The following is a 27781-nucleotide window of genomic DNA, read 5'->3' as shown; positions in this document are numbered from 1 at the left end:
TCATTATTGCAAAAATACTCGATGTCTTAATGTCTCTCTTCAGCTTGGACGCTTGGATCAAGTATAGCCTACACTCCAAACGCTAGGGGGCGTCATTAGCCGATGATGACTATACGGAGGAGGAGGGAGTACTAGTGCCTTTTCACTGTAGAGGAAGACAGTTCACGTCTGTCCACATTCTGCGGCTTTTTCGGTTCGGTCTCTCGGTCGGTGGAAGAGCGAGACCTCTCACAGGAGGTGGAGTTCGCCGTGCTTAAGCTACGCGGGACCAGTCGTCTCTTGTGATGTTAACAGAGAGCTGAAAAGACAGCCCTGCTTGCTCCGATACATGACAGGTAACTTTATCCTGTGTTGTGGTGTCCCTGTAGTAGCATCCAGCGTAGATAAAAACTACAATCCCTCGTCGGTAGCGCTCTCTCTTGTGGTTAGCTAAACGTCAGCAGTCGCTAATGTGCGCCTGTAGAAAATGCAGCAAGTCGACAGTGAAATAAACACCTCCATCTGAAAACTATAGAAGAGTCTATATGAGGCGGGTTAGACTGTTATTTTTTCCATTGGAGGCTATTACACCCAATTGTCGAGTTAACGGAGATGTCAAGCTAGCTAGCTAGCACGCCAAGCCCTTTTTAGACATCAAACTACGAGACGGACCAGACTTCTGTCACTTTCTCATAATCTTTTTACTTCTCTTCCTGAAGTGATATTTTGGGGAATTATAGGGATAAAAAAAAAAGGGCCACATACCAACTAAACCAGCATAGCAATGGCTTAAAGGTTACCTTAGCTACAACCAGGTATTAGTAAGCTAATGACTGTTCGATGGCTCGTTCAGGAAGAAGAGTCACGCATGAGAAGTGAGCTTTATGTAACAGCATTTCTTGGTGTGCTATAAGCTGCTTAACTAGTTCCCTGTCCCTGGGAAAGCGGTCATATGTTGTAATATACCACCACTACACTCTGAATGTGTTATGCAAGAGTTGTCAGAGTGTTTGATGGACTCTTATCTTATTTCCAGCGTACACAAGTCATGGAGCTCCACAGATCCTTGAGCTTGTGGATATTGTGTTTGTGTCTCGTTGGAGAAAGTTGGACTGAAAAGCCAAGTTCACCTACACCGGTGGACAGTCAACTTGCTGAAAATGGAATGCCAGGTGAGTAATCAATCATGGCAATAATTTGTTATAGCAAACCGTGAAAGATGTAATTGTATCCCTCTTGACACACACTATACCGCCTGTTTGAGGACAGCAGTCTGTGTCACAACATTGCGATTGTGTGCAGGCACTAAATGTAGCCATGCTGAGAATAGTCTGGCTGGCATTTGCCATTAAGCCCTGTCCTCCTACTTCGATCTAGCCACTGAGTCAAACAATAAGCAGTTCATCAAAGAAAAAACATTAGTGGAAAGAATGACTATTGGGTGAATGTAGGCATTTTATTTCCAGTAAATATAGATTAAAATAATCATTTTCCAACTACTTGTAGCACAAAAGACAAAGGCACATCAGCCAATTATAACCTTGTTATTTAGAAGTCCACTAGTTTAATGATTTTATTTATTGGATTACAATGGATTTTTATTTTTTTACTTTGTAAATCGTTTCTATACTTTTTTGAATAGCAAACCAGTACCACTGAATCAATCATTTCTACATTTTTATTATTGAACAGTGCAGTGAAATGAGAAACTGCCCAAATTGTCTACACGCATTAGTAGAGATGATGCACTTCAAATGTATTTCACTCCTAAAAATTTCAGTGTGCCATATAATTTATTCTTGATGTGACAGTGATTTTTAAAGCTTGACTGGTATTCTAAATTATCATGGGAGACAGTGGAAGAAGGATTTATGGGGTGGAAAAGCTATGGTATTCTTCATCTAAATGGAAGCTAACAGATTGACGTGAGTAACCTGAGCTCTTTTAAAAAAAAAAAAAAAATATATATATATATATATATATGCAAATATCTTATCTTGTGTCTCTGGAGGTTTGCAAGCCAAATGAGAAAGAGAGAGAAGGCCAGGTTTGGCGTTTGAGAGTGTTACAGGTGGTAGACTTTTTACTGAAATAACTGTCTTTTTTTTTTTTTCTTTTTGTTTAACGCAAAGTGTGTTAACGTTGAAAGTGAGTAATCACTTTGTGGTATGTGGCTTTGCAAGTTTGCTGAAAGTTGAAAGCGTGCATGCTCACAAATGAACTTATAACTACACGGAAGTTCACCCACACCATCCTTCCTATTTCTATCTTTAGTGTTGTCATATAGACCATAAGGTACACTTTGCTAGTTAAAAAAAAAAGTTTTATAGGCTTACAGACACAAATTCATGGACAGAAATTATTTCAGGTATTAATCTGTGACATTTTTACTCTCTGTTCTCTGTCCTTAATTGCTAAGCCTGCATATCAAAACATCCAGTTCTGGGAATTAACGAAACATGGATTGGTATGATGTGTTGATCAGTAGGAGGGGGCATTACACTGTAGCCTCCGGCACAATGCAAGCCAAATGCCTGCAGTCTGTTATAGTTGAGAAAAACAATGTGGGTGTCATTGATTAATGATGAAGCTGCATGAGCTCATTTATGAAAGGGGAAGTGAGGTTATGTTTGCATACTGCTACACCATGTTATGGGAAAGATGGTACAACAAAAAGAAGAATCCTTGCCTGAGAGTCAACACTGCTCAGTTTTCAACCTAGAATCAAGGTTTTTGTCAGTAATCTGTAGTGTGATTAAAAGGTTCCATAAAAATGTTTCTCCAGGAGTATGTTGTTGCTGTAAAAAATCCAAGTTCAGACCCAGAAAGGAAGTCTTAACCACTATTTCTTGTTGGCATGCAGGCAAGGCGTGCTTCCCTTTTAACTCTTTTTTTTTTTCATCGTTTCCTTTTGTGGTTAAAATTTAGTCAATTGTGTAGCAAAGCTTACTGCTTTAATATATGCTTCTTAATCTTACTTATGTTTTCTAAACTTTTTGTTTTGTAATATTAGTCATTCCCTTCATTGGTTAAAATAGTGTCTGAGATATACCTGAGATCAGAGCTGCATATAGTTCATACAAGCTAGATTTAGAAGATAGATTTGAAATCAATAGAATATGAAGCTTTCATGAGTACTGTTCTTGTAAGTTTACCTGAACCGTGCTGCATTCAATCAAGGAATGCACACACACTCTTAAAACTGCCATTGCTGCACACATGCAAAAATGTTTTCCTCTTAATGGGAGTGGCGTCATCGTTTCATATCTAGCAGAGGATCAGTAATCCCTCAGGAAGCAAAGTGACACAGGAAAACAGTGGGCATGCAGGGACATCATAAGAGATGTCCATTTTGTTTTCTGTATAATTAGAGTCCTACATATGGATATTTTTATACAATACTAAAGCCTGTAGAATAGAAAACCTGAGTTTCTTGACATTAAACAGAATAGTGACAATGACATCTAAAATTATGATGTCTCTACATGTTGAAAGCTCATAGTTATTTAAGATCGATTCAGTTCAGTGAATGGTCTGTTTTTGGTCTACACATAGGTGTAGCAGATACAGTCAAGAGTACCTGGCTTTGTAACAGCCCGCAGTAAGCGAAAGGTCTTGTATAAACAAGCCTTCCTATGCAGCCAAGGAATGTTGCAGTTCAGTTATCTTTGCTAAAGAGAGTGCTGTGGGGAAGCCAATTCAGCAGGGGACATTGAGAAGGTTTTCTGTCTTTTCTGCAGGAAAGTGCACACAAGATTAAAAGCTATTAGCCTTTATTGCATCACAGTGTTGCAGTGTTACAAATGAAGTGCTAAGCGCAAAAAAGAACATCTTAGACATTATTATTTTTACGAAAACCTCTAATGTTATATAAATGTTTTTTGTTTATCTGTGCATAGTTACATCTACTCTTTATCCAGTTGGGCTTTTGTTTGTTTGTTTGGTATTTTTGGTAATTGTAAAAAGTAAATTAGTAATTGTAGAATAAGGAAAAAGTAAATATAAGTCGAAGAATTTGTGGACCTTTGTTACTTAACAACTTGTGGATATGACTTCTGTTTCTTCACCAGATTTTTGTCGCATTGATGAGCCACTATGCAAGGATGAAAATGCCTTTCTCACCTTTGAAGCTATCCGTAATATCCATAAGCAGATGGATGATGATGCAAACGGCAATGTAGACGTCCTAGAGACAGATGGCGTAAGTAACAACCTGAAAAGCCCTCTAACTAAGTTATACAAGACTGAAGTGTTGCTAAACTCTAACAATATCAATTCTGCCCTCTGTATTGGAGAAGTGAAAAAATATTGATACAAAGGGCTATCTTGCATGTTTTATCTCACTGACACAGTTTCTAACTTGCTCTAAGAATAAGACATCCTTCTTTGGTGGGGTTTTTCTTTCTTTTCCTCTTCACAATTCAAAAGAGAGCTCTTTCTCCTGAAGTCTGAGTGAGGGGCAGGGATACAACCAGCTGAGATCCTGCTCTTAGTGAGGGAGTGTTCTAAGGCTTGGACACACTTCAGTAGAGCTGAAGCTGACAGTGCTCCCCTTATATACTCATTGTCATGCTCAAAATGCTAGTTTGAGAGGATTTGAGCTTTCAGACATTGGAATGTGGGCAAACTGTGGTTATAAAGGTACTAACAATACTTAGGTAGGCTGTGACATATAAATTACACTCAGTTGGTACTAAGGGGCACAAACTGTGCCAAGAAACGATCACCCACACAATTACACCACCAACAGCAGCCTGAACCACTGATACAAGGTAGGATGGATCCATCCTTTCATATAGTCTCTGACAAAGTCAAATATCTAAATCACAGTAAGAATTACGACTCATCAGAACAGGCATAGTTTTTCTTATCATGGTTTTTCTGTCCAATTTTGGTGAACCTATGGGACCAGTAGCTCTGCTTCCTGCTTTTATCCTACAGGTGTGGCGGTCAACTGGTGTAGCCCATCTGCCTCAAGGTTTTACACATTTATGCATTCAGAGATGCTCTTCTGTGTACCTTGGTTGTAACCAGTGCTTATTTGAGTTACTGTTGCCTTGGTATCAGCTTGAAGCATTCTGGACATTCTCCTCCAACCTCTGCTAACTTCGAGAGATTTTCACTCAGACAACTGATAATCACTGGCACAGCCATCTCTAAGTGCTCGAAATGACTGTGTGGTAAAATCCCAGTAAATAAGAAGTTTCTGAAATACTCAGGCTCACTCATCGTTTGATGATCATATACTGGTGTTAACCAGTTGAACGTAGAGCAGGGCGATATGGCCAAAAATATTTATCACAATATATATTTGAAAATTTGCGATAACGATATAACTGACGATATAATTGATGCGAGACAAAATATCAATCTAACAGTGCAAATGCAAATTCCTTGCTGAAAGTTTAACCAAAAGGCATTTCCAGTGGAAATTGGCCGACATATCCTCAGCATAACCATGTATAATATCCACAAAACTTAAAAAAAGAGGTTATACACACACAATACGGTAATATTATGTTGAAGCACAGTACGTATCACTCCGCGAGGTTCCTGCCTACGATAGCCGTAATGCTCCGACAATCCATCAAGCGATGTGGGTTCGTAGCTTAGCAAAGTTGTACTAAAACATTTGACAGATTTTTGAACGCCGTGTACGACATAAAATCGTTTCGAGGTCAGTAAACACAACCAGAATTCATACATGAGGCACACAGGATTATAAGGGGCACTGTCGATTTTCAGAAAAATCAAAGGATTGATTTTAAGTGTGCCGTATTTTCTAAAAAACACGGTAATAATGACGGTCCGCTAGCATGCTCTACCAAAAATAGTGCTTTGTTGTGTATCTGACGGACAAAAGCTAAACCAGTTCTACACCACTGAAGTTGCAGCATTTTTACAAACCAATTCTGGTTCATCCGTTTCATTCAACGATCCGCTTTCGCCCTTCTCATTCTCCGTCGCCGCCATGCTTTTTCCGCCATGTGCATATGAAAACAAAGGCATTGCGCATGCGCGTTTTACCCATATTCTATCGCAATATTTTATTTTCTTATCGTTGCCTAACATTGTACCGGTATTACCATGAATGGTATGATATGGCCCAGCCCTAGTTGAATGAGTGTACCTAATATAGTGGCTATGCTGTTACTTTAAACCCTCTGTCATCTAAAATTTTATAGATTTTTCTCCAAAGGTAGCCAGATAATGACTGTCTAACTGGTAGGTTCATCCTGTTGCACTCCAGTGCTCTTGCTAATATACCTTTTTCCCTTGTCAAATAATTAACCTGGTGTATTTACTGGCTTAGAAAGCATAGCTGGTATTCTTTCCACCCTTGCCTGTTAGTTGACACAAAGGTATTTTTGAATACTCTTGACAGCTTTTGTCATTACAGTAGAATCACAACCATGCAAAAGACAGTCCTAAAACAACACATGCAAATGAAGGCCTCGTATGAAGATGGGTGTGGTGTGGGAGAGTATTTCTTGCACTAAATCCTGTTGTAACTTGCTGCGGTTTGTAGACAATTATGCTGCAGTTTCTTTAAAAAAATGTAGCACAAAGGGGATTTGTGAAGCTACAATCTGCTTTGTGCTCAGGGTAGAGTAATACTGCACAGTACAGTAGTTCTCCTCAATAGCATGAATTATAAGCAAAACTGAAAAAAAAAATTATATATGCATATGTACAGTACTGTAATGTTGCACTGTAAGCTTTAGTGTAAACTACAAGTTTTGGCCTCGAGAAAGCCGCCTCTGGTGACTTGATTCAGATATGGTTCGGGCTCAGTCTGTGTTATGCAGCTGAGGCCAGATCAAAGCAGGTGGCACGATCACTGCTTTTAAGAGGGGCACTTGGCATGCAACCCCCCTAAAGCAAATAATGAAGAGAAGCACAGTGAGCAATCATATGTGTAGTGGCTTTTAGCCAAGAAATGGAAAGCTCAAAATGATGATGAAGAGTACTTCAAGACAACACTCTTTTTCTTGTTAACCATACAGTAATTAAATAAGGTGGAGAGTTGTTTTCTTTACGAACAAGATGAAAGTGTACATCTGGTCTCTTAACAGTAACCTTGGTGACTCTGCCACATTATACAGGTCCTGCTAATGTTCCATTGAATATGTTCGGGAGTGCAGTATTTCACCTGCAGCAGAGACATCTTGCTGCACTGTAGTGAAATCTTCCCACACAAATCTATCAAGAAAGAAAGGCATCATGACTTATTACTGTCTTTCACCCATGACTCTGCATTTGTGGGAGTGCTAGATGTTATGTAGGGTTCATTTTTAAAAACCTGGTGAGTGGGTTAGCCTACAATACAGTGGGCAATCAGCAATGTGGTTCCAAAAGCCAGCGAGGGACAATTACCATTTCAGTGAGAGTGCAAGTGGAATTTACATTATGATCAGTCTTTGGTACAGTTTAGTGAGCATGACACTGTCTTATTCTAAAAGGAATACAAAAAAAGCTGTTTTTATGATTAAATGTATAGTAGTTTTGAACAGAACTGAGAATGGCATTCTGTGTTGCACAATTAAATAATGAGGGGAAATCCCTGATGAGGTATTTATTATGTTTTATTTCATGTTAAGCGAGTGAAGGCAATGGATATATCCCACAGGAGTTGCATTTAATTGCACTAAAATGATGGATTAACAATTACAGCAGTGAAATGGGTCACAGTGCTCACAATCAATAGAAACCCTAAACACCATTTACAAATGTGGTCTTTCCGCATTGTCACAAAGCAATGCACCTCTTTGTAGTAATGGTTTCATTAGAAGTGATTATGTTTTGTGGTGTCACAGATTTGCAACATGAGAAGTTTGCCCTCATGGCATTCTGTCTGAAAGGCTTTTTTTTCTTTTTTTAAATTGTATGGCTAATGTTTTGTACACAACTCATGATATTGTTCTAAACATAGCCAAGTACTTTTACTGCCTAAATGTAAACAAACCCTAACTGAGAGCTCACCGTTTGTTCCCCACAGCCTCATCTTCATATGGGGTTTGTGACTTAACGTTTTCACTCTCGGTGTGAACCATGCATGTGCATTTTTCCCAAGTTCCAAAGCTATCATATGATAAAATGGCGATACCTTAGTTGTAGTGATTGCCCTACAGCAATATTGCATTGTAGGAACAACATCAACAAGGTAATATAAGGTGCCACGCCCTTTCCTTTCACTCTTGATGACACTTGCCGCTTTTAGCAGCAACATTTGTTTAGATAGTTTGGAGAACATGGCACCAATTACAATGGGTCTGATTTTTGTCTTACAAAGTTCACACCACTTCAATTAAGCAACTAAGTTTGATATATAAAGGCATCATCTTTCAAAGCCAACTTTATGGACTTAAAGATGTGCTCAAAGTTTTGAATGCACTGTGTCAGTTTCAGTGGTGGAATTGCAGTTGTAAAACAAATGTTTTAACAAGTGTAGCTATTTTGTCATGCAAGTCTTGTAAAAGGTTTTTGTTTGTAGCCATTACAAATATGTCTTTGTCATACTGCAGTTCCTGAGAGAAGATTTAAACTACCATGACCCCAAGGCCAAACATAACAGCTTCCATGGGGATGACCAGTTCATCAGTGTGGAGGACTTGTGGAATTCATGGAAGGGCTCTGCAGGTACAGTTTTGTTGCAAAAAAGGCCTTTCTTTCACATCTATTTCTATGTAGAGTTGTATGTTGTAAACCTTTTTCTGCACACTCAATACCTCCAACCACTACTTAATGTTTGATATTGTACCAGTGATTTTCATTTTTAATGAAGCAGTATTAGTGACTTTGATTACCAGTCAGAAAATGGCAGAGCTTTTATATGCCTGTAAATAAAGGTTTATGTGCTTCCCTCTGACTGAAAGTGTGTGTTACATCTTATCCATGCTTGACCCTTTCACTCAATTAACAAAGGCACAAAGTAGTTGATAAGATTGCATGCCAAGCAAAGTGCACTGTTCTGCCAGAGTGGCCCAGAGTTAAGATCGTTGAAGCTGTCAGCACAAAATTCAGTCACACTTCTTTCTATGTCCATTCTATTATACTCACTCAGAGCACTTTCATGTGCTGTATGTGGCACTCACCTTTGAGCACCCTTTCCTCTGACTGCTTTTCCCACAGTTTTGTTCACAGTACTGACTTACTCTGCATTGCAGTTTCTTGACAAAGTTTTAGAGGTTCTGAGCAAGGAAACAGGGTTATTGTACAAGAGAGCAATGTATTAACTTAGTCAACTCACAGTTTTGACTCTCTGCCAGGTGCTGGGGATCAGATTTGCCTTCCCCAATTATTCCTGTCAGCATGTTATGCTGCGGGGATCTCGTAGATCATTCAGGATGTGTATGCACACAGTCAAACAATGCATTTTGTGTCAACCTGTATTATGCAGTTGCAATAGTGATGCGTTTTTTCTCGGCTGCAAGTGTTAGATTTGAAATGAATTGATGTTTATGAGGTTACAGCTGTTTCTCAGCTTTAATTTGAAAGTGTTTACAGTGTAGCTAGAAAGGAGAACATTGGTTAAATTACTCCAGCTTTTGCTACAGTAATAGTTAATACTTAGTTTCAGATGTTGTGACTGCCTGAGGTCTATGAATCAGACATTAGGAGACACTTGGTTTCTTCCCTCTTGAATCTCTGCTGCCCTATATTCAAACATGCTTTAATTATTTCTGGTTTCAGAATTATATATATTTTGCCTTCAGTCTGTTTTTAAGCAAGTGAAACTATTCGAGGTCATCTAACCAACTGCTGGCGTGAAAAAGGAAGTGTAATTCCCTTTCTGGATTGCTTTGATTAACTGTTGTGCTACATGACTCTTAAATAAGTCGCTGGAAAGCTACAGCTGTCCACATGATTCCTTGAATCTTTAGAAGTTGTGTATCATCTGCATAACAGTGGAAGCTAGCACTGTATTTGTGGATGGCCCAATGGAAGGCCTTAGATGAAGAATAAAATAGGACCAAGACTTGAACACTGGGGAACACCACATGAGAAGAGAGCTGAGAATGAGCTGAATCATCCATTTAGGAAATAAAACAATCTAACTGACAAGGACGATTCCTTGAACATCCTCAAACACAGTGAAAGATTACAGTCAAAGTTTCTCTTTTAAAACAGTTGTGTTAGAAAATAGCAAGACAGTAAAATATACTGCAGCTATTTATTGAGTTCTCTCAATGAAACATGTGAATAAATATGAATTCTACTATTATAAAATGAATAAAACATAAAATAAAAATAAACAGAAAGAACGGATGAGGCTGGAGGACAAGCTGGCATGTAATTTGTTCTTTATATCTGGAACATTTGTGGTTATAGAAATCCTATATATCTTATATGTATTCACAGCTAACACTAGTGACAAACACTGCTATAATGCCAGACATGCTTTTATGGGGTATTTTAATTTAGAAGCAGGATGTTTTAGAAAGGAAATCCTGTTGAGTTACAATTAATCATTATCTGTGAAGACTGATTCAAGTTCTGATGTTGTCATAAATATCAATCATGACATTTGTTAGCAGAATGTCCATCCATCCATTTTCTGTCATGTGTCTGGGTCTTAATCCTGGGGCAGCAGTTTGTGCCAAGATGCCCAGACTTTCGTCTCCTCCACCTCTTCCAGAGGGACACCAAGACATTCCCAAGCCAAACCATAAATCTAATCTCTCTTGTGTCCTGGGTCTGCCCCGGGGCCTCCTCCTCGTAGCACATGCATGGAACACCTCACCTAATAGGTGTCTGGGAAGGCATGTTGGTCAGCTGCCCAAAGATTCCTAACTTACTGTGGGAAAGTAACAGTTTTACTCCGAGCCCCTCCTGAATGGCCGAGCTCCTCACTTTATCTTTAAGGTTGAGTCCGGCGAATCAATGGTGGAAGCTCATTTCCATCGCAGTTTAACTCTTTTGGTCACTACCCAGTACTCATATTCATAGGTGAGGGTGGAAGCAAAGATCAACCGATAAATCAGCTACACTCTCTTATTATTAATACACTCATCTTACTAGCAGAATGTATTTGTCACATTTTTTTTTATTGTTTGTGGGTTGTTATACGAGTTGAAGGAAGTACTTTTCATTGTAAATAATTGATCCATTATCTGTAGTTTGATTGGATTTTTTTTATAGTGTTTATATTTTGGACTACAGAAAGAATAATTGTCACTTTGGGAACAACTAATGTGGTGCAAAATAAAGACTGAGAATTGTAATTATAGTGGATGTTTTGTTTCTTCTTTTTGCCAACAGTGTATAATTGGACAGTGGACGAGGTGGTGGAATGGCTCATCAACTATGTGGAGCTGCCACAGTATGTGGATGCATTTCGCAAGATGAATTTCAATGGAAGTGCCATGCCAAGGTGTGACATCATCATGACTGTATTTTTCTTTCTTTCTTTTTTCAAACTGAACAGATCTATGAACCCCACACATCACTGTGTGTGATAACGTGTCTTGGTTTACTTATTACTGTGGAGATATTTTTATGTACTTAATACAACTTTTTAAAGTCATTAAATTGGCTGTCCTTGTTAATCTGTTTTATTTTGATATGGGTTACTTTAGTTTACCTTTGATGAATTAAGGACTTGTCAAGCGATCACATTACATTCATTGTTGTGTGTGTGTCTGTGTGTGTGTGTGTGTGTGTGTGTGTGTCCCGCTTTCTTCCTGCGAAATGAATGCACGTCTGGTCTCTTTCAGGCTTGCTGTAAAGAACACCACTCTGACACTCTCTATTCTGAAGATTTTGGATCGAAGCCATGTGCAAAAGTTGCAGCTCAAATCGTTGGACACCGTACTCTTTGGAGCACCACTGAGTATGTAACTTTATTTTTTGCAAGTCGTGTCTGACTTTTAGAAACACGGCTTCCCCAGCAGACAGTCTACTATATGAATCTCTTGCGTTCAAATGTTTTACTGTGGAAAACAAGTTTCATTACCAACATGACCAACATCCTGCCCAATTTGGTCTGCTGCTCTCATTTTCATTCGCTCTTTGTCCCTGTGAAGTGTTGTGGCCAGAGTCACCAGGTCTATGCAATGCTTGATTTATAGTACTGCACTAAATCTTAACTGTAGCTATGCCATAGCACCTTTCCAGAAACGCTACACATCACAGCAAAGCAGATCTCAATAACTCTTTGGTAATGAAATGTGGTATTGATTAGTGGAAGGATTATACCTCTGTGAAACATAATGTAATAGACTGTAATTGTGGCTAGCTTCCTCATTAGACTGAAGCAGTAACTCATAATTTGCCAGTTTAGCTTGTGTTTGTTTCTTCTGACAGGTGTAACAATCTGTGTATAGACTCAGTAAGTCCTACAGTCTTCTCCCCATTCTGAATTCCAGTTAATTTAACTATTGTTAAAGATTAATTGGCTTTCACTCATGACTCATGTCAGTAAAACGCAGACACAACAGTGTACGAGTATAAACAACATAACCCACAATTGTGAAAGGTGCATGCTCATTCAACCCAGTACTATCATTTAAGCTTAGGAAATCCTGTACCACCTGTATCAATTTCAGGGACTGAGGAAGATTTAGACTGTTAGACCACACTACTCTGTATTCCAGACACATCACTCTGCGTACAGAGGCAAATAAACACTCCACTCATCCTCTTCCTCTCCACTATCTCTGCTCCAATTCTGCACTTATAGATTGTAATCCTTTAGGGGTTTCTCAGTTTTTTAGCTCCTTAGGGATTTGTAACATCACAATGGATAGGTTGTCTTCGATGTCATATGTCCTGTCAGCAGTTTAGATGTTTTTTTAAAAAATTGTTTTGATACTGGAGAATTATTTCCCAGGAATTTCAAAGTAAAGTGAAGGTGTGTATTTAGAAGAGTGTTTATGAGGTGTCAAAAAAAAAATCTAATAAACAGTCAGTGGAACCAGATATTTGCTTTAAGCACACAGATACACACACACACACAACAGGACAGGGGAAGAGTGTGTAGTGGTGTGTGTCTGGCATGTGTCATTGTGAATGTGTTTTGTAAGAGTCACCCACAGGAAGACATTAGCAAGGGCTGTCTGGCTTTGACAAGCTCTCAAAACCAGGGGGTCCCACTAACAGCCAGATTGACCAACTGTGAAGCGTAGCAGCATTTTAAGACACACTGCACAAAAGGTTGCACCTAATCTGGCCAACAGTTGTGTAATAATTAACCCAAGCTCGTTTGGGTCCTGTTATTTCCAGTTCTGTGGCTAATTACCTGTCACTTGATGCTCTCTTGGTGGTATTCCTGAAAGAAATTGAATGTTTTGTTCACTGTATGTAAAAGGAAATTGCCTACAATAAATAGCCCAGCAGAGGAGTGGCATCAGGAAATTGCATTCTCAGAGATAATGCCCTGTTTTTCATTTTGGCGTCTGCTCAGTGAAGAACTATGATGCACTAGACATGCATTTCAGTAAGCGTGACTCATTTTGGGTTATTGTGTTCCAGGTCATTTAAGAGGTAAAGATCTGTTACTCAAGGTCACATTATTGGAGGAACGACCACCAAAATAAGGTTTTTCTTCTGTTGCCTGTCAGCTAGACATTATTGACCCATTTTGATCAAAACGAGGTGAAAAACCTATCTGTGTGCTTTTATTCTTACATCAACGTAAAAGGAGTTATCCTGTACGTTATCTATGTATGGCAGGGGCAGGGAGTGATTAAAATTCTGTGGTTACTATGCATGGTTCTCAAGTGCCCACAACTTGCTGTTTATTCATCTTATTCTGACAGGTGGTCTAAATATTTGGCCTGGAACAGGTAAAAAACTTACAGGCTTGTACTTCTGGATTGTCCAGTGTTGGCCTTCATTTTAAAAACTGTGTTTCTGCCCTCCAAGGCTACATGCAGGTCAGACTAAAAAATATGGATATATTGTATGCAAAGTGCATTCCTGTTATTCTTACTTATTCAGTGGAACTGATAAGACTTGAGCTGTACAGGTACTTGAGATTTACAGCTTCTGTTGTAGAAGTATTGTGTGTCGAGCTGGCACGATCTACTGATACATTCATTTTACTTCCCTTTGTCTCACTCCAGGAAGTATACTGTTCTTTCCTGTATACTCCTACTCAGGTTTTGCAAGAAAAACTTGTGTAACTTGCAAAACTTTGAGAAACTACGCTAGCTGCTGCATGCATGTTATTTCTTTGACTCATCAAATGACAGATAACTGTTGTTAGTTCCCAGCTTGGGTTTAACTTTAAGTTATTCTGTTAGTGGTTGTAAAGGGATCTGAATATGGGATGTGTTCTTACAAGTAGGATACTTGATTCCAAGCTATTGTGACTCTGAAAATCTATAAAACCATCACAGCGATAACGTCAATGAATACTTATAGTTGCAGCTCAAGTTTGAGCTTTAGCTTCATAGCTTCCCCAGATTAAAATAGGTCGTGTTAAGCTGTCTTTATCGTGGTCTTTTGCACTGGGTCCCTCTCACCGCAACCTGAAATTGTGCTGGTGAGCCTTCTATTTGTGTCACTCCACAGCAGTTGCAATATGACTATGAGATTCAAGTTTCACACCACATTCTTGTAAAATTTCTGTGTTGTTAAACAGCATTATCCTATAATACATGTTGCTGACCAAAATGCATCTCCTCATCTATAGGCCTGCTTAATGACTTAGTTTTTTGTCTTACTAAAATGTAACCTCATGTCGTTTTTATTTCTTTCAGTGAATAGACATAACCACTTGAAGGACTTCATGCTGGTCGTGTCAATAGTCATAGGCATGGGTGGATGCTGGTTTGCCTACATCCAGAACCGCTACTCTAAGGACCATATGAAGAAGATGATGAAGGACCTAGAGGGCCTGCAGAGAGCTGAGCAGAGTCTGCATGACCTACAAAAGAAGTGAGGGTTTTTCCCAACACCAACACAAGCTCTATTGCATTTAATTGTATTTTCTGCACATGGCGTTCATTTTAGATTTAATATGAAACTGTTATTTTTGTCTTCACATGAGAACTTTTGAGCTTTTAATACATTTAAACTCATCATCCACTTGTCTGAGGATAACCCTCATACATTAAACTGTGTGCTATAATAATCAGCTGTAAACAGTTATTTCTGACATTAGTAGCTTATTCGCTTATTGAGCTGTAAACCTCCAACATTTACTGATTCTAAATGGTGCAGGTCACAAGTGAACAGAAGATTTTTACTTTCCACTTGAACATTCTGCTGATATCCAACCTTGAATGACAATCAAAGCAACGGCCTGACTCGTTGTAGCATGTTTGCAGGGTTACTCCCTAGTTCTTTTGCTGTCAACTTTCAATGTTTTTCTGGTTTGATTGTTTGGATTTGTATATAGTTTTCCCAGGTTTGCACACAATCCCGGGAAATGTTTGATTAATGGCATTCATTGTTCTCAAATAGGAACTTGTGTTATGTTATAAAAGACTGGCAGACCTGCTCTAGCGCCGGACACTTATGTGTTTATACTCAGTTATCATCAGGCCTCTATGGACCCATTCCACGGAGTGTTTTTATGTTCAAATATGATTTAAGCAGGTGACTAATTTAGTGAAGCCAAAGTCTTTGGATCGATGGTGGAAGGTTTGCTTCATGCATTCGTGAAGCTGTCTGATTGCATGAGAGGTTTTTTTTCTGCTGTTTTATGTCTTTATTTTTCTGGCTTCATACACGAGCATGTCACAGCAAGTCACACATTAACTGGCTGCAGATGCATGTGATCAAGGCATGCTTACTTCTTTATTTAACAAACTAAAACACTGCTTATTACTGGTAGCATTGGCTGCAGTTTTATAGCCTCCATACCTGCGTAGTCGTAAAGGTAATTCTTAATTTAGTCTCCAGCCATCACTTCTGACTATACTCTGACAAATTGTTTAAAAGTATACATTGTAAATACCAGTGATCAAAATCACTTTCCTTTTAGCAGAGAAAAATCTTAGGAACTTGTAAAATGGTGGCCAAACCTCAAGGCTAAACCTTTTAGAATTTTAGAACTCTTTAAAAAACAACTTTTGAATCGCACGTTTTATACTTTGCCCTTTCTTATATCTTATAATACAAAATATTTCATACGCTGAGGAGTTTTTTGGCCATTGGCCTGTCTTGTGATTTAAGGTTTGAAATGAGATGAAATTTCAGTGTTTTAAAGTAAAGCTACATGAATTGGTGAATAAAAGAAAGGCTAATCTAACTATTTTAGTCCAGCTAATACCTGAAGGAATTCTCAGAATGTGCTTTAAAGTGCATATCCTATTTTGCCTTTCAAGGAGACTTGAACTCAGTTTTGACGTGATACATGAACCAAAGATTTTTGAGCTTGAAGGTGCAAAGAGATTCCCATTTTAGGGTTTTGCATCTCTAACACAGTTTATCCACTGGGGGAGAGGTCATCTTCAGGTAAATTTAAAAAAGGAATAAGCTCAAGCCACTGGAAAGAGCCACATAACTGCGTAACATTCTTGTCTTTATTCTTGAAAACAAAGGGAGAGGTGAACTCTTGTCGCAAATTTTTCTTTGACTGCCCTTATTACCCACATACGTTAATGTTTGTATGTTAAATGGGGGATAAACGGGCTGTTCAAGAGACAGGCTTTTGAAATATTCATTTTATGCTTTGTCAGTGCTTACTGACTGAACTGAAACTAATGTTTGTGTCTGTTATGGATTCTGAATTTTTTACAGTTGCACCTTTATCTCCTGCATCAGCATATTTTTGTAACAGACATGTTCTTTCTTAGTTCCTTTTCTTTTCAGTACACTAGGTGGAGGGAAAAGTGTTTTGTGGGAGTTTCCTGCTGAATTCCAACAAACAGTGCAACTGATGGCTTAAATGGGGACAAATCAGTGAGGTCAAACTCTGTCCTTCTGACACTGCCAAGTTAGTCTTTGTGTTGACTCTGTGGATTTATACTTTGACTGTTTGTAAAACACTTGCCACTAGCATCTTTGAAGTGGATTTTGACTTTCCTTTTTTGCTAAGCTAAGTACGCATAGTTAATTCTCCTCTACAGATCACACTGGCAAACCTTAAGTAAATATTGAAGGCCAGCAAGTGCAGACATTATTTAGTATCCCATGCAGTAAGTCTGCACCATGCTTGTGCGTAATACTTATTAGTAGTTTGTCTGTCTGCAGATAGTATATAGTGTTTTACAGAACTGCTCAGATCCCTGAATTATGCTTGTTTGTTCAGCATTGCAGTAAAATTTGCCTGTTACAATTCAGCGGTGTTTTGTTCAGCTGCATTTTAAATTTCAACTCAGTTCATTTTGCAAAAGGATTTTAAAAAAAGGCCATAGAGGTAATTTAAATTCTATTTAATTAAAAATATCTGAAATGCAAGTTGAGAACTTTAGTGGGAACTGCAGCTGCCTCAAATCGGTGTGCTTTGAACTTTGACCCTCTTGCTTTATGTGTAGTTGGCTCAGAGGATTGTGGGTTAGAGTGGCAGGAAAAGAATGCGGGCTTGTGCAAAAGTGTGACTGCATGCAAAAAGGGCGTTCTATTTTTGGCAATACTGCATGCGACTTTTTCTAGCATAACAAATGCTATGACAGAAAAGGCTAGATCACGGGATCAAATACTTTTGTTGAGTCAAGTCATTTCAAAACCAATAGTATGAGGTCATGAGGATTATAGGGCTGCATTACTGTGCAAGCATGGGTATTGTGTACATTTCTGAGGAAATATGAATGCCAAAGGATATGCAGGTTCTGGTATAATAGGCTGTCAGACAGGCAGCAGGTTTTTCAGACATGCTTGTTTCAGTAAGACTGCCACACAAAAATCAGCAGCTCGAGAGGTTTGTGCTCTGTCTTTAGTTGTGTGTTTCTTACTGATCCCTGCAGCCACCTGCTCTCTTTCCATACCTTTAAGCAGATCCTGCGATGCTGTCAAGTAGCCTGGTCCAGACATGGCTTCACTGTTGGGAGACAGTGTAAGGAGGTTGTGACGAGAGCTGGATTTCCTGGGTGACTTTTACAACACACTTTGACCTGGCCTCTGCCTCACTGGTGGGCGAGTGTTTTAAGCATGACTGTTAAACATGTCAGCTCTGATGCAATTCACCCACATTTGAATTTGGGTGTGGTGTGCAGATGAAAGGCCTGAAAAAGGACAGGTGACAGGGACAGCTTGTATTGCATGTGAAAAAAACTTAAAAGGTTGGGCATATAAGGCTACGTATGTCTTATAATATCAGTGTGTATTCAGTAACATTACCTGCAAAGTCTGCAGAGACATTGTGTCTGCATTCTTTAAGCTCTATAATTCAGGTCATTTCATTCAGGAACAGAATTTGGCATCTACTCTGTGGACACTGTTACTCAGCCAGTGCTTTCAAATTTTAGCTAGAGAATGGCAGAGGTCAGGGTCGAAAGCATTAGCAGGACTGCCCACCAGCAACATTTTCCATAGCTCATGGTCTGGATCAAGTTTCAATTCTCTGCGCTTGTGCACTACTTCTGCTGTTGTGTTCAGCCTCAGTCGGGGAAAGTGCTGCTCCCTGGTGACTGAAATGTGTTTGTACGTTCTGCCCTTGTGCCACATGTTTAACAAAACAGAAATTTGAAAACAACAGCATTTATTTTGTTGTATCACAGTATATGTAGTACTGTAGTTCTGGGACTTGTTATATTCATCAGGCTATCAAGGCCAGTGACATTTTTCATTTGAAAAATATTACAAAGTCCTGCATAAATGTAACCACATCACGGGTTTAGTTGGACCTGAATGGTTACAGATGAGAGTATATCGAATGGTGTGTGTCTCAGTGAAAACAATCGTGTTATTGGTGACAAGCCCGCTTTCAAAGGCTCCCCCCCCCCCCCCCCCCTTTTTTTTTTTTTTTTAAAGGCTAGTCTAATTATATCCACCACTTGCATGTTCAGAACTCTACAGGAGCACTGGGTGCCACACTGTACTGTTCTAAACTTAAATCCTGACAGCTGTTCTCTTCTTGGCTCTGCTTCCTCTGATGTCAGATTATTGTGAGCTGCCTAGCAGCTGACCACAGTCCTTTGCTCTTCTACATGTTAGCTGTTTCTGGTGATGCATGGCTGATGCAATGCCTACTATGGCATGCAATCTAGGCACCCCTAGTAAACATTTCTGTTGATTTCAGCACAAGATAAACTTTCTAAAAGAAATAATGTCAGAGAGAAAACTATCTCTTTAATGTGTTTTGCAATTGTTGCGTAAAAAAGAACAAGAAACACAAAAGATTTAAAATTTGATTCCAGGTACCTTTTACCAAAAGTCAAAGCTTTATAAATCCTCTGCCTCTCTAATACTTGTCATAACAACTAGCACTCAAGGGCTCCTTTAAGCCGGTGCAGCACACTGCCCAGAACGCAGGAAAAGCCTTTTTTGAAGACGCCAAAGCATTTAACCTAATTAAGAAATGGTATTTAGCAGGAACGGTGGTGGTCAAGTTAAGGTCTGGAACACTGAAAAAACTGATGCTACTAGGATAGCTGGAAAGGTAAATCAAAAATTCTCTTTGACTAAAAAAATCCTTGGCAGACTGATGGTGAATTTTTTTCCACTGTGCAGTCTTAAAAATTCTGCTTACTTAGCACAAAATTCAGCATTAAAGCCATGCATATAAACATCTAAACAAGCCTGATAGAGTGTAGAAATGAATCCTGAGGTTGGAGGATAAGATTAAAATAGAACTTATTTGCTGTGATGAGCAACGGTATGTTTGGAGATGAAAGGGTGCTACAGTTACACAAAAAGAAGAACTTTCCAACTGTTAGTACAAGGGTTGATTGATCATGCTTTGGGCTTGTGCTGCAGCCAGTGGTACATGGAACATTTTCACTGATAGAGGGAGGAATGTACTAAATAGCTGAATAATATAAAGGCAGTTTATTCTGGGAGCAGTCTGTTGCTAAAAGCTGAAGATGACAAGAGTCTGGATTATACAACCGGATAATGATCCTAAATATACCCTAAAAATGCACCATGGACTACCTCAAGAGGATCGACCTGAACGTTTTGCCTTGGCCCTCTCAATCCACTGATTTAAATATAATCCAAAATTTTTGATTAGACATCAAAAGAGCAGTGACTGCTAGACAGCCAAAAGTCGAACAGAAATTTTGACTAGGGTTGCACATCTCCATAGTTCATAGAAAATAACAATAGCTCCAACACGGCTTCATTTGCTTGGGCTTAGTAAGCAGCCACTGACTAAAAATTGAGCATGACCTTTGGTCCTTTTTTCCTTAGGTTGCAGATTGCCCAGGAGGAGCATCGAACAGTTGAAGTAGAGAAGGTAAATCTTGAGCAGAAGCTGAGGGATGAGATAAACGCTGCTAAGCAGGAGGCCCAACGATTGAGAGAGCTGCGTGAAGGCACAGAGAATGAGCTGAGTCGCCAAAAGTATGCAGAAGAAGAGCTCGAACAGGTAATGGTTGCAGTCTGATCAATTACATTTAAATGCAATCTGTAGTCCACAAAGTAGAAGCAGTGAATTTGAGTAAATAGAGAAGAAGACTCCCAAGGTGGCATCGGCACAGTATGTTTAGGTCTTTCAGATTCACACTAGCTATAGTGTAAATACACCCACTCAAGTCTTTGTCCTTTGGAATTTGGCAGAAGCAGCACAGTTCAGCCCACGTACGTAAGTGAAACTGTTTGTGCTTGGAGGATTATCACAGTGCACTAATTCAGATGCTTTTGTCACATTTGACTGTCCTGCTAATTTGGGATTAAGCAGGGCTTCTACATTCCATATATGTGCTGTTTTCATTAAATACAAGCCCGAACTTTACTAGATTTGAAACCCCTGCTGCTGTAGTACCAGTTGTACCCATTTAAAGAATAGTGCAGGTAATCGTGGATATAGGTAATTAACAGGTAAATGGTGGCCAAACCTGCGTGATGCCGAGACTCTCCTGATGTCTGCAGTTGAGAAGGGGCAACTGTGGAAACGTTCGGACTTGATTTTACATAAATTGTCCAAAATTCATGTTTGAAAATGGGGGCCATTTACGTAGACACCTTTATTCAGGTTTGAGGTTACATCTGAGCTTTCAGTGTGTGGGATTGGGTTATTTGTGGATATAGAAAAGGCTAAAAATTGTTGGCAGATTGTGGGTCCATTTTTCTTATGTGCTCATCTAGCATGGCTAATAGTTGAAACTTGTTGCAGGTGCGCATGGCATTGAAGAAGGCGGAGAAGGAGTTGGAGTCACGGAGTAGCTGGTCGCCACCAGAGTCTCTACAGAAATGGCTGCAGCTCACCCATGAGGTGGAAGTGCAGTACTACAACATCAAGAAGCAAAATGCTGAACGGCAACTCCTGGTGGCCAAAGAAGGGGTTAGCATGCAAAATATATATACATTTCTTTGTGTATGTTAAACAAATAGAATATCATAAAAATAGAGCTTTATGCTAATAATTTAATATCCAAAAATGGCAAACTTCCACAAATTCTGTATTCATTAACCATGAAGCTTTTCCTGTTCTTAAATATTTGGTCAGTTGTTGTAACCTGGGCACCACTTTCCACTTCCTCCTGCTTACTTTGATAAGTCCTTGGTCACTTGCTTTCGCAGGCAGAGAAGATAAAGAAAAAGAGGAACACTCTCTTCGGGACTTTCCATGTGGCTCACAGCTCCTCCCTGGATGATGTGGACCACAAAATATTAGCAGCAAAGTAAGTCAGAGACTCTTAATTGTGCGTTGATATGTTGTTAAAAAATAATAGCTGAGGAAAGACGATTTCATACATACAGTTCATACATTCTCCTCTTTGCAAAGTTTTCTTTTAAATACTTTCTTCTGATCTTTTGCAGACAAGCCCTTGGCGAGGTGACCGCTGCTCTGCGAGAGAGGCTGCATCGCTGGCAGCAGATAGAGATCCTAACAGGTTTTACCATCGTCAACAATCCAGGCCTCCCCTCACTGGCCTCGGCCCTCAACCTCGACCCCACTTTCATGGGCGGCAGAGCTACACCTCAGCACTTCATCATGTCTGACGACATGGACGACATGGACGAGGATATCGTACCCGGAACTCTGTCATGTAAGAGTTCCTCCGAAACGCTCGGCCCTTCAGTGGGGATTAGCAAAAAAATCCCTAAACCTTCCTCCAAGGCTCTGCTTGGGAAATCCAAAAATCAGCTCACATGACAATTTGGACCTAATGCTACATGTATTACTGTGGTCTCCATGGTGCTGACGGTAGTGGGAGTTAGACATGTCGAAAATGAGTATTGAATGTTGTTTTACACTTCACACTATGTAAATTCAGATAATTGCCTTGTTGTTTTACACACGGTACCACTTGCCTTTTTGTTAACTGTTATTTTGGATACATTTGTTTATATCATTCAGTAAATTATTGAAACTGAAGATTGCCATGATTTTCCTCTGGAAACTGAAACCCAAAGAAAAATATACTTCTTAAAGAGAACAATTTTTTGTGTTGACCAATTTGTAGTGCTTGTGTCATGATACGTGTTATAGATATGTTGGATCAGCTTTTCGAAGGATGCCAAAAAAGGAAATACTTCAGATGTAGTCACTGGCAGAATTATATTCCTATTTAGGAACAAGATAGGAACACCAAAATACACAACTCAGATTCTTACACACCTTACAGTTCTTGCAGAATTCATACATTTTTATACATATGTCGGTTTCAAACCATATTTGACTTTATATGGTAGGTTATGGGTTTAGGTAACTGGAGCTCCAATTTGCTGCACAAGTGAACAAGTGTTTAATCAACATTAATTACACTGCCTGTCTCACTCCCCTCTCTCCCTCCACCACTTCTCTGGTATTTGGCTCCCACTGCTGTCTCATTGGTCCAACTACAGATGGCAATCGACTGTTGGAACGGCGAGCTAGTGACCTGTGGTCCATTGGTTCAGACTGTCAGCCCGTGTGGAAATATCCTGGTTGGCCATTTATTCATGCCCCACTTCAGTCCTCAGTCTGACCTTCCCATCTCCGCTTTTGCCTAAAAAGAGTTTTCATACATTTTAACTGGCAGTATGCTCCAGATGGACCCAGCTGTAATAATAAAAAAAACCCCACCATGCTGCCTTCATTTAAAAACACCCCCGACCTGACCTTAGTTGCTTGCTTGGTATTGAAATCCTCCTCCTAAATGTTGCCCCTCCTCCAGACAAGCCCCTTTTTTCTACTCCACTATTGTTTTGTATTTGTATTTTGTTTTTTTAAAGAAACAATTTTTTCCTATTTAAACTTATTATATTCTTAGAATTTGTCTTTATTAGATGGAAAGATTAAACAAGTGTTGGGATTTTACTGATATGCATCACTATTGTGGAGTAAAGAGGCTAAAATTTGTGTATTTTTATATTTAATAATGTGTGACGTTTCCAAAGACTACAGCATCTTTTCAGTAATTTTCTCATTGTTCTCACTTTTTCCATCAGCCATTTATTTTATGTTAATGTTACTAATGCTGTTATTTTGTGCCAACAGCTCCCAGTATGATGTCTCTGCGCCAACGCCACATTGATCCCCAGCTGGCCCTGGGCTCCCAGAGGTTGGTAGAGAGTTGCCTGTTGGCGGGGCAGCAGGGCGAGGGAACCCCCTACCATTCGAGGCCTAGGGCTACCTTCAGACATTCACGCAGCCACTCGTTTGGGCAGCTCGATTGTCTCCCTCTGCCTCCCCTCTCCTCGGCCGTTTCTCACCCGTCCATAATCTTTACTTCCAGCCAAATTCCTCAGTCGTCATCATCCTTATCCTCATCTTCCTCCTGCTTACCCAGCTCTGTGGGTGGCAGTGCAACCCCTCATTCCCATGCATACCATGCTTCTTTCCAGCCCATGGATCCTATTCCTGATTTGTCATTCTCAGATGTCTCCAAAGTGCACTCCTTGTGCAGCGACAGTTTCGGGTACCCATCTGTCTCCGTTCTCCACACACTTTGCATGTGCGTGGGTGTTTTTACACCACCTGTCATGGTTTTACCTTGATAACACATGTAGAGTAGATACACTTCCCTTAGTATATTCATTTTGTTATATTTCCATTTTATTTTGTAATTTTTTTTCTTTTATAAAATTTCTCATCCTTCGCTGTTTTTAAGCCATTACAGAAACTTTGCATTTACTCTTTCAACCTCTCAGTGTTCCTCCTGTTCTTTGCCTGCTCAACTAACAAGTGTGGAGCCCCACTATCCAGCCTGTGCCCTGCGTGTCCATGACTTTCAAGGCATAGTGTAGATAAACTCAAGCATGCAAAGCTGCTTTTAAACATTCCTTGGATCTGATTTTTCCTTCTCTAACCTGTGAATTTTTCTTCCTGCAGGGATCTAAATCGCTCCGACTCAGACTCCTCTTTGTCCCTTTCACAAGTTGGTGATCGGCTGTCTGCCTGCAGCTCCAAAGGCCACTTAATCAAGCCCACTTCTCTCGTGCACGGCCTGTCCAACCGGGCAGATGATGCCGTCTCACTGCATGCTCACACCCCCAATGGAGGGAACCGTGTTTATGAGGGAGGTCCCGACAGCCCCATACTCATGAAGAAGGTGTACAGCCTGGGAGAGATCAACAGTCTGTCCGAGTCATCTCGCTCACTCAGCCCAAACTCCACTGAACCTGACACACCATCACCAACAGGAGGGCAGGTAGGAGTGGTGGGAGCTAAAGCCAACAGCCGCATCCCACAGCTGTCCTCCAAGAAGAGCCCCCTAGAGGAAGATAGTGGTTCAACAGGAGAAGACACAGATTCAGCTGCCAGCCGTAAGAAACATACCTTCAAGATCTTCAAAAAACAGAGGAAATAAAAACTAAATGAACTATGGGCTACCAAAGCTGTCTGACTGTATTCCTCTGTCTGACCTGTTTTTGTTTTTGTTATGTTTTTTAGTTTCTAGTTTTGGGGGTTCATTAATGGTCACATGATGGCAAGATTTTTTGTCATTGAATCTTTTTGTAGGTTACAACACCTACTTTGAGAGACTGTGGACTGTTTTACCCAGCTTTATCTGCTTATACTTGGTCAATGTTGAGTATGTGGGAAATGGGCAGGTTTGTATATTGGAATGTAAAGTGTTATTTATTCTGCAGGAACTTGTGCCAGTGTCAAAGGGAAATATGTCTCCCACTTGTTGTTTCCTTTTTTTCCTTCTTGTTCTACAATCTATAACATTTTGCATGTCTTCACTTTTGTTTGACAGATACTCGAATGCTCTTAGTGTTTGCTTGGTTCTTGTTGTTAACCTGCTTAGACAACACTTGTTTCTTTTATTACTATCAAAACACCTACAAGTCCAAAGTGAATGCGCACTCCTGACTATTTTCTTTTTATTGATGGGTACACTTTGTCTGTTTTCTTTTTGTTGTCTTGTTTGCGGCAAAAATGACACATTCAGGGGATCTTCAAATACAAGAGGTGTATTAGAATGCTCCTGTATATTACCTTTGGCTGTAAAAACAAATGTTGTGTGTTGCTATTTGAACTCAGTATATTACGATGCCTTCTTAGGGCCATTCTAGGTAATAATAATAAAAAAATAATAAAAAAGGATCAGGGAGGGGGTGATACTCTGAAAAAGAAAAAATCCTAACTTTTATGAGATCTTAGATGGAAAATTTATTTTTTAAATGAATGCAAAAAAACCCCAAAAACTATAGTCTCACATTGAAGTCACAAATATACAAAATAAAAATGTTCCTCTTTTTGTAAAGCAATCTCATCACACTAGATGGTGCTTTGCCTCTATTATTCCTACTGACATTATTCAGATGCAGTCAGCAACTATCTGGGAGCCCATAATATCACATTAAGTATTGCTGTTTATTGGGTTATTCAGAAGAAATATACTGATTTGCATGAGATGCTTTTGTGTAACAGTTATTCTTGCATCACGCCTCAACTTGGCCATTTTCTGTTTAGCAATAGAAACCACATTTTTAAAAAGATAAAATAAAAGATAATTATTAAGGGTTTTAATGTTTTTCTCAGAATATTAATCGGATATCTTTTTTCCACATAGAACAGCCCTAATAAGCTGTCCTAGTGTATCAGCATTAACTGCTGGGTCTAAATGTATTTGTATTGCACCCTAGAGGTAAATTCTTGCAAAGTATCTAAAGGACCAGCATCAGACCTTTTGCAGTTTTGAGTTTTAGTGCGTTTGAAAAATGGGAGAGTGAAGAATGTCTCTTCTATCTCTTGGCTGAAATATCCAGCTTATCTTAAGGACTATCACTGATTACACTGGGGGTTTACACACACCCTCACTGAACCATACGGTTATCAGGTGTTTGAAGACTAAACATGTCTAGGGTGTATATAGAAATAAAAAGATTTATTAGGCAAGAAATTACCAAGATGTTTGAAGTGGCAGCCATGAAATGCAATGGTATCTTTAGGTATTTAATTTTAAAGTTAGGATACACATTGTGAAAAGAAAATGCTAGAGATGCTTGCTTTCTACACCTGTATATCATAAGAAAATGTACACCTTTGGGTTTGTTTTGTAAGAATAGCCCCTTGAAGGTTAACCAGGATCCCACAATTTTCACGTAATGTGGATTGGGCTATGCGGTCCTGTCTTTTAGTTTTATTTTTTTGTTTGTCTTTTTAGTGGACATTAAAAGATCCACAGCAGTTTTTTAGTGAGGATTGGTTGTTGGTAAGGGCTATAATTAAGGAAAGTCTTTTGCTCTGTACAAGACTGAAAATTTAAAGTTGTAACCACTTCTGGTTAACGTTTTATGGAGGCAGGAAGTCAATCATGTAAAAGTGCCAAATTGTGATTTCTGTCAGAGGCCTTTGTATTTGTAGTGTGTTCTAAACCTTGAGCCCCTTTTGCACAGAAGACAAAAGTGCATGATGTATACAGTAATGTATATTCAAAGATGAACTGCTGAATGTCCAAGGGTATTTCCTGTAACAGTATGATCAGTACCGTATGTTTACATTTGTAACAAATAATTATTATTCTCAGATAAGTACAACAACAAAAAAATACCTTGTGCCAGTTTTAATGTTGATTGCTTCATTTGAGCACAAAACTATGCATCTAGTTGTAGGTGATTACTAAAGTAGTAGGGACGCCAGTACACTTAGGGTGCTCCTGATCAACGAACAACCAAAAAGTGCTGCAGAAGACACAAGAAGTCTCCCCCAGCTTCATAATGTAACAGGTGGTTTGGATTTATAAGACACGTTTAAATATTTTATTTAAACAAATAAGACGAGCTTAAAAAAAATAACAATTTCCTACTGGTACTTTTTTAAAGTGTCATTTGTACCTTTTTTGCACGACAGAGCTGTAAATTGGTTATGGCATCTGAATGTGTGAGTGTGTCTGTCTGCTCCCGGTATAATGCACTGTAACGTTGATGCATGTCAACTGTCATAACGAAACCTATATTGGGTTAAAAGAGTGGATCAGCTTAAGCTCTTAAGTCCTTCACCCTACTTTTCTCCTTGTCTTTATTTTGAGCTTCTATTTATGAAAACCTACAGTATATTTGTGCAGGGAAAAAAATCATTTTGCATCTAATGTTGTGGTCTAAACTTTGATGGCACTCCTGCATGAAAGCAATAAACTATTTTGAATGAAAGGTGAGCTTCTTCTTCTAGTACGCAGCACTTTGATTTCCTGCTGTAGATTTTTTTTTTTTTTTTTTTTTTTTTTTAATTTTTAGATTTGACTCTAAAGTTCGCACCAGCACAAAGAATTCAAATGTAGGTTGTGAAATATAGATTCAGGAAACGGTGAAAGATACTGGGTTACCTTTTGTTATATTGTCAGCAGTGAAATGCAGCCAAATCCAGAGAGCT

The 27781-nt window shown here is 39.3% G+C and overlaps 1 protein-coding gene across 2 annotated transcripts; it reads left to right on the top strand.

Annotated features, from left to right (window-relative positions):
• The first annotated feature begins 136 nt into the window (after nucleotides 1-136).
• On the top strand, nucleotides 137-27561 carry stim1a (stromal interaction molecule 1a). 2 transcript variants are annotated; one of them, XM_087851102.1, is made up of 14 exons: nucleotides 137-335; nucleotides 1016-1151; nucleotides 4050-4180; nucleotides 8505-8619; nucleotides 11242-11353; nucleotides 11697-11812; nucleotides 14685-14862; nucleotides 20224-20401; nucleotides 21149-21316; nucleotides 21556-21656; nucleotides 21796-22025; nucleotides 22825-22905; nucleotides 23459-23879; nucleotides 24293-27561. In XM_087851102.1, the coding sequence occupies exons 2-14, from the start codon at nucleotides 1028-1030 to the stop codon at nucleotides 24768-24770; spliced, it is 2433 nt and encodes an 810-aa protein (XP_087707228.1). In that variant the 5' UTR covers nucleotides 137-335; nucleotides 1016-1027; the 3' UTR covers nucleotides 24771-27561. The 2 variants fall into 2 exon arrangements, with proteins under 2 accessions (XP_087707228.1, XP_006796621.1); XM_006796558.3 differs by lacking the exon at nucleotides 22825-22905 and having other exon boundaries at nucleotides 140-335; nucleotides 23459-23522.
• The last annotated feature ends 220 nt before the right edge of the window (nucleotides 27562-27781 follow it).

This window comes from Neolamprologus brichardi, chromosome 14 (genome assembly GCF_056152115.1).
Source record: "Neolamprologus brichardi isolate AB-2024 chromosome 14, ASM5615211v1, whole genome shotgun sequence".
Classification (NCBI taxonomy): domain Eukaryota; kingdom Metazoa; phylum Chordata; class Actinopteri; order Cichliformes; family Cichlidae; genus Neolamprologus; species Neolamprologus brichardi.
Note: the sequence above shows the minus strand (reverse complement) of the source record. Positions and strands in the feature narration are given on the sequence as shown.

Bases quoted from the DNA above. Each gene is read 5' to 3' on its own strand.
- stim1a (XM_087851102.1), top strand. From the start codon at position 1,028: ATGGAGCTCCACAGATCCTTGAGCTTGTGGATATTGTGTTTGTGTCTC. The intron at 11,354-11,696 runs GTGTGACATCAT...GGTCTCTTTCAG, and splicing joins AATGGAAGTGCCATGCCAAG to GCTTGCTGTAAAGAACACCA. The intron at 14,863-20,223 runs GTGAGGGTTTTT...TTTTTTCCTTAG, and splicing joins CTGCATGACCTACAAAAGAA to GTTGCAGATTGCCCAGGAGG.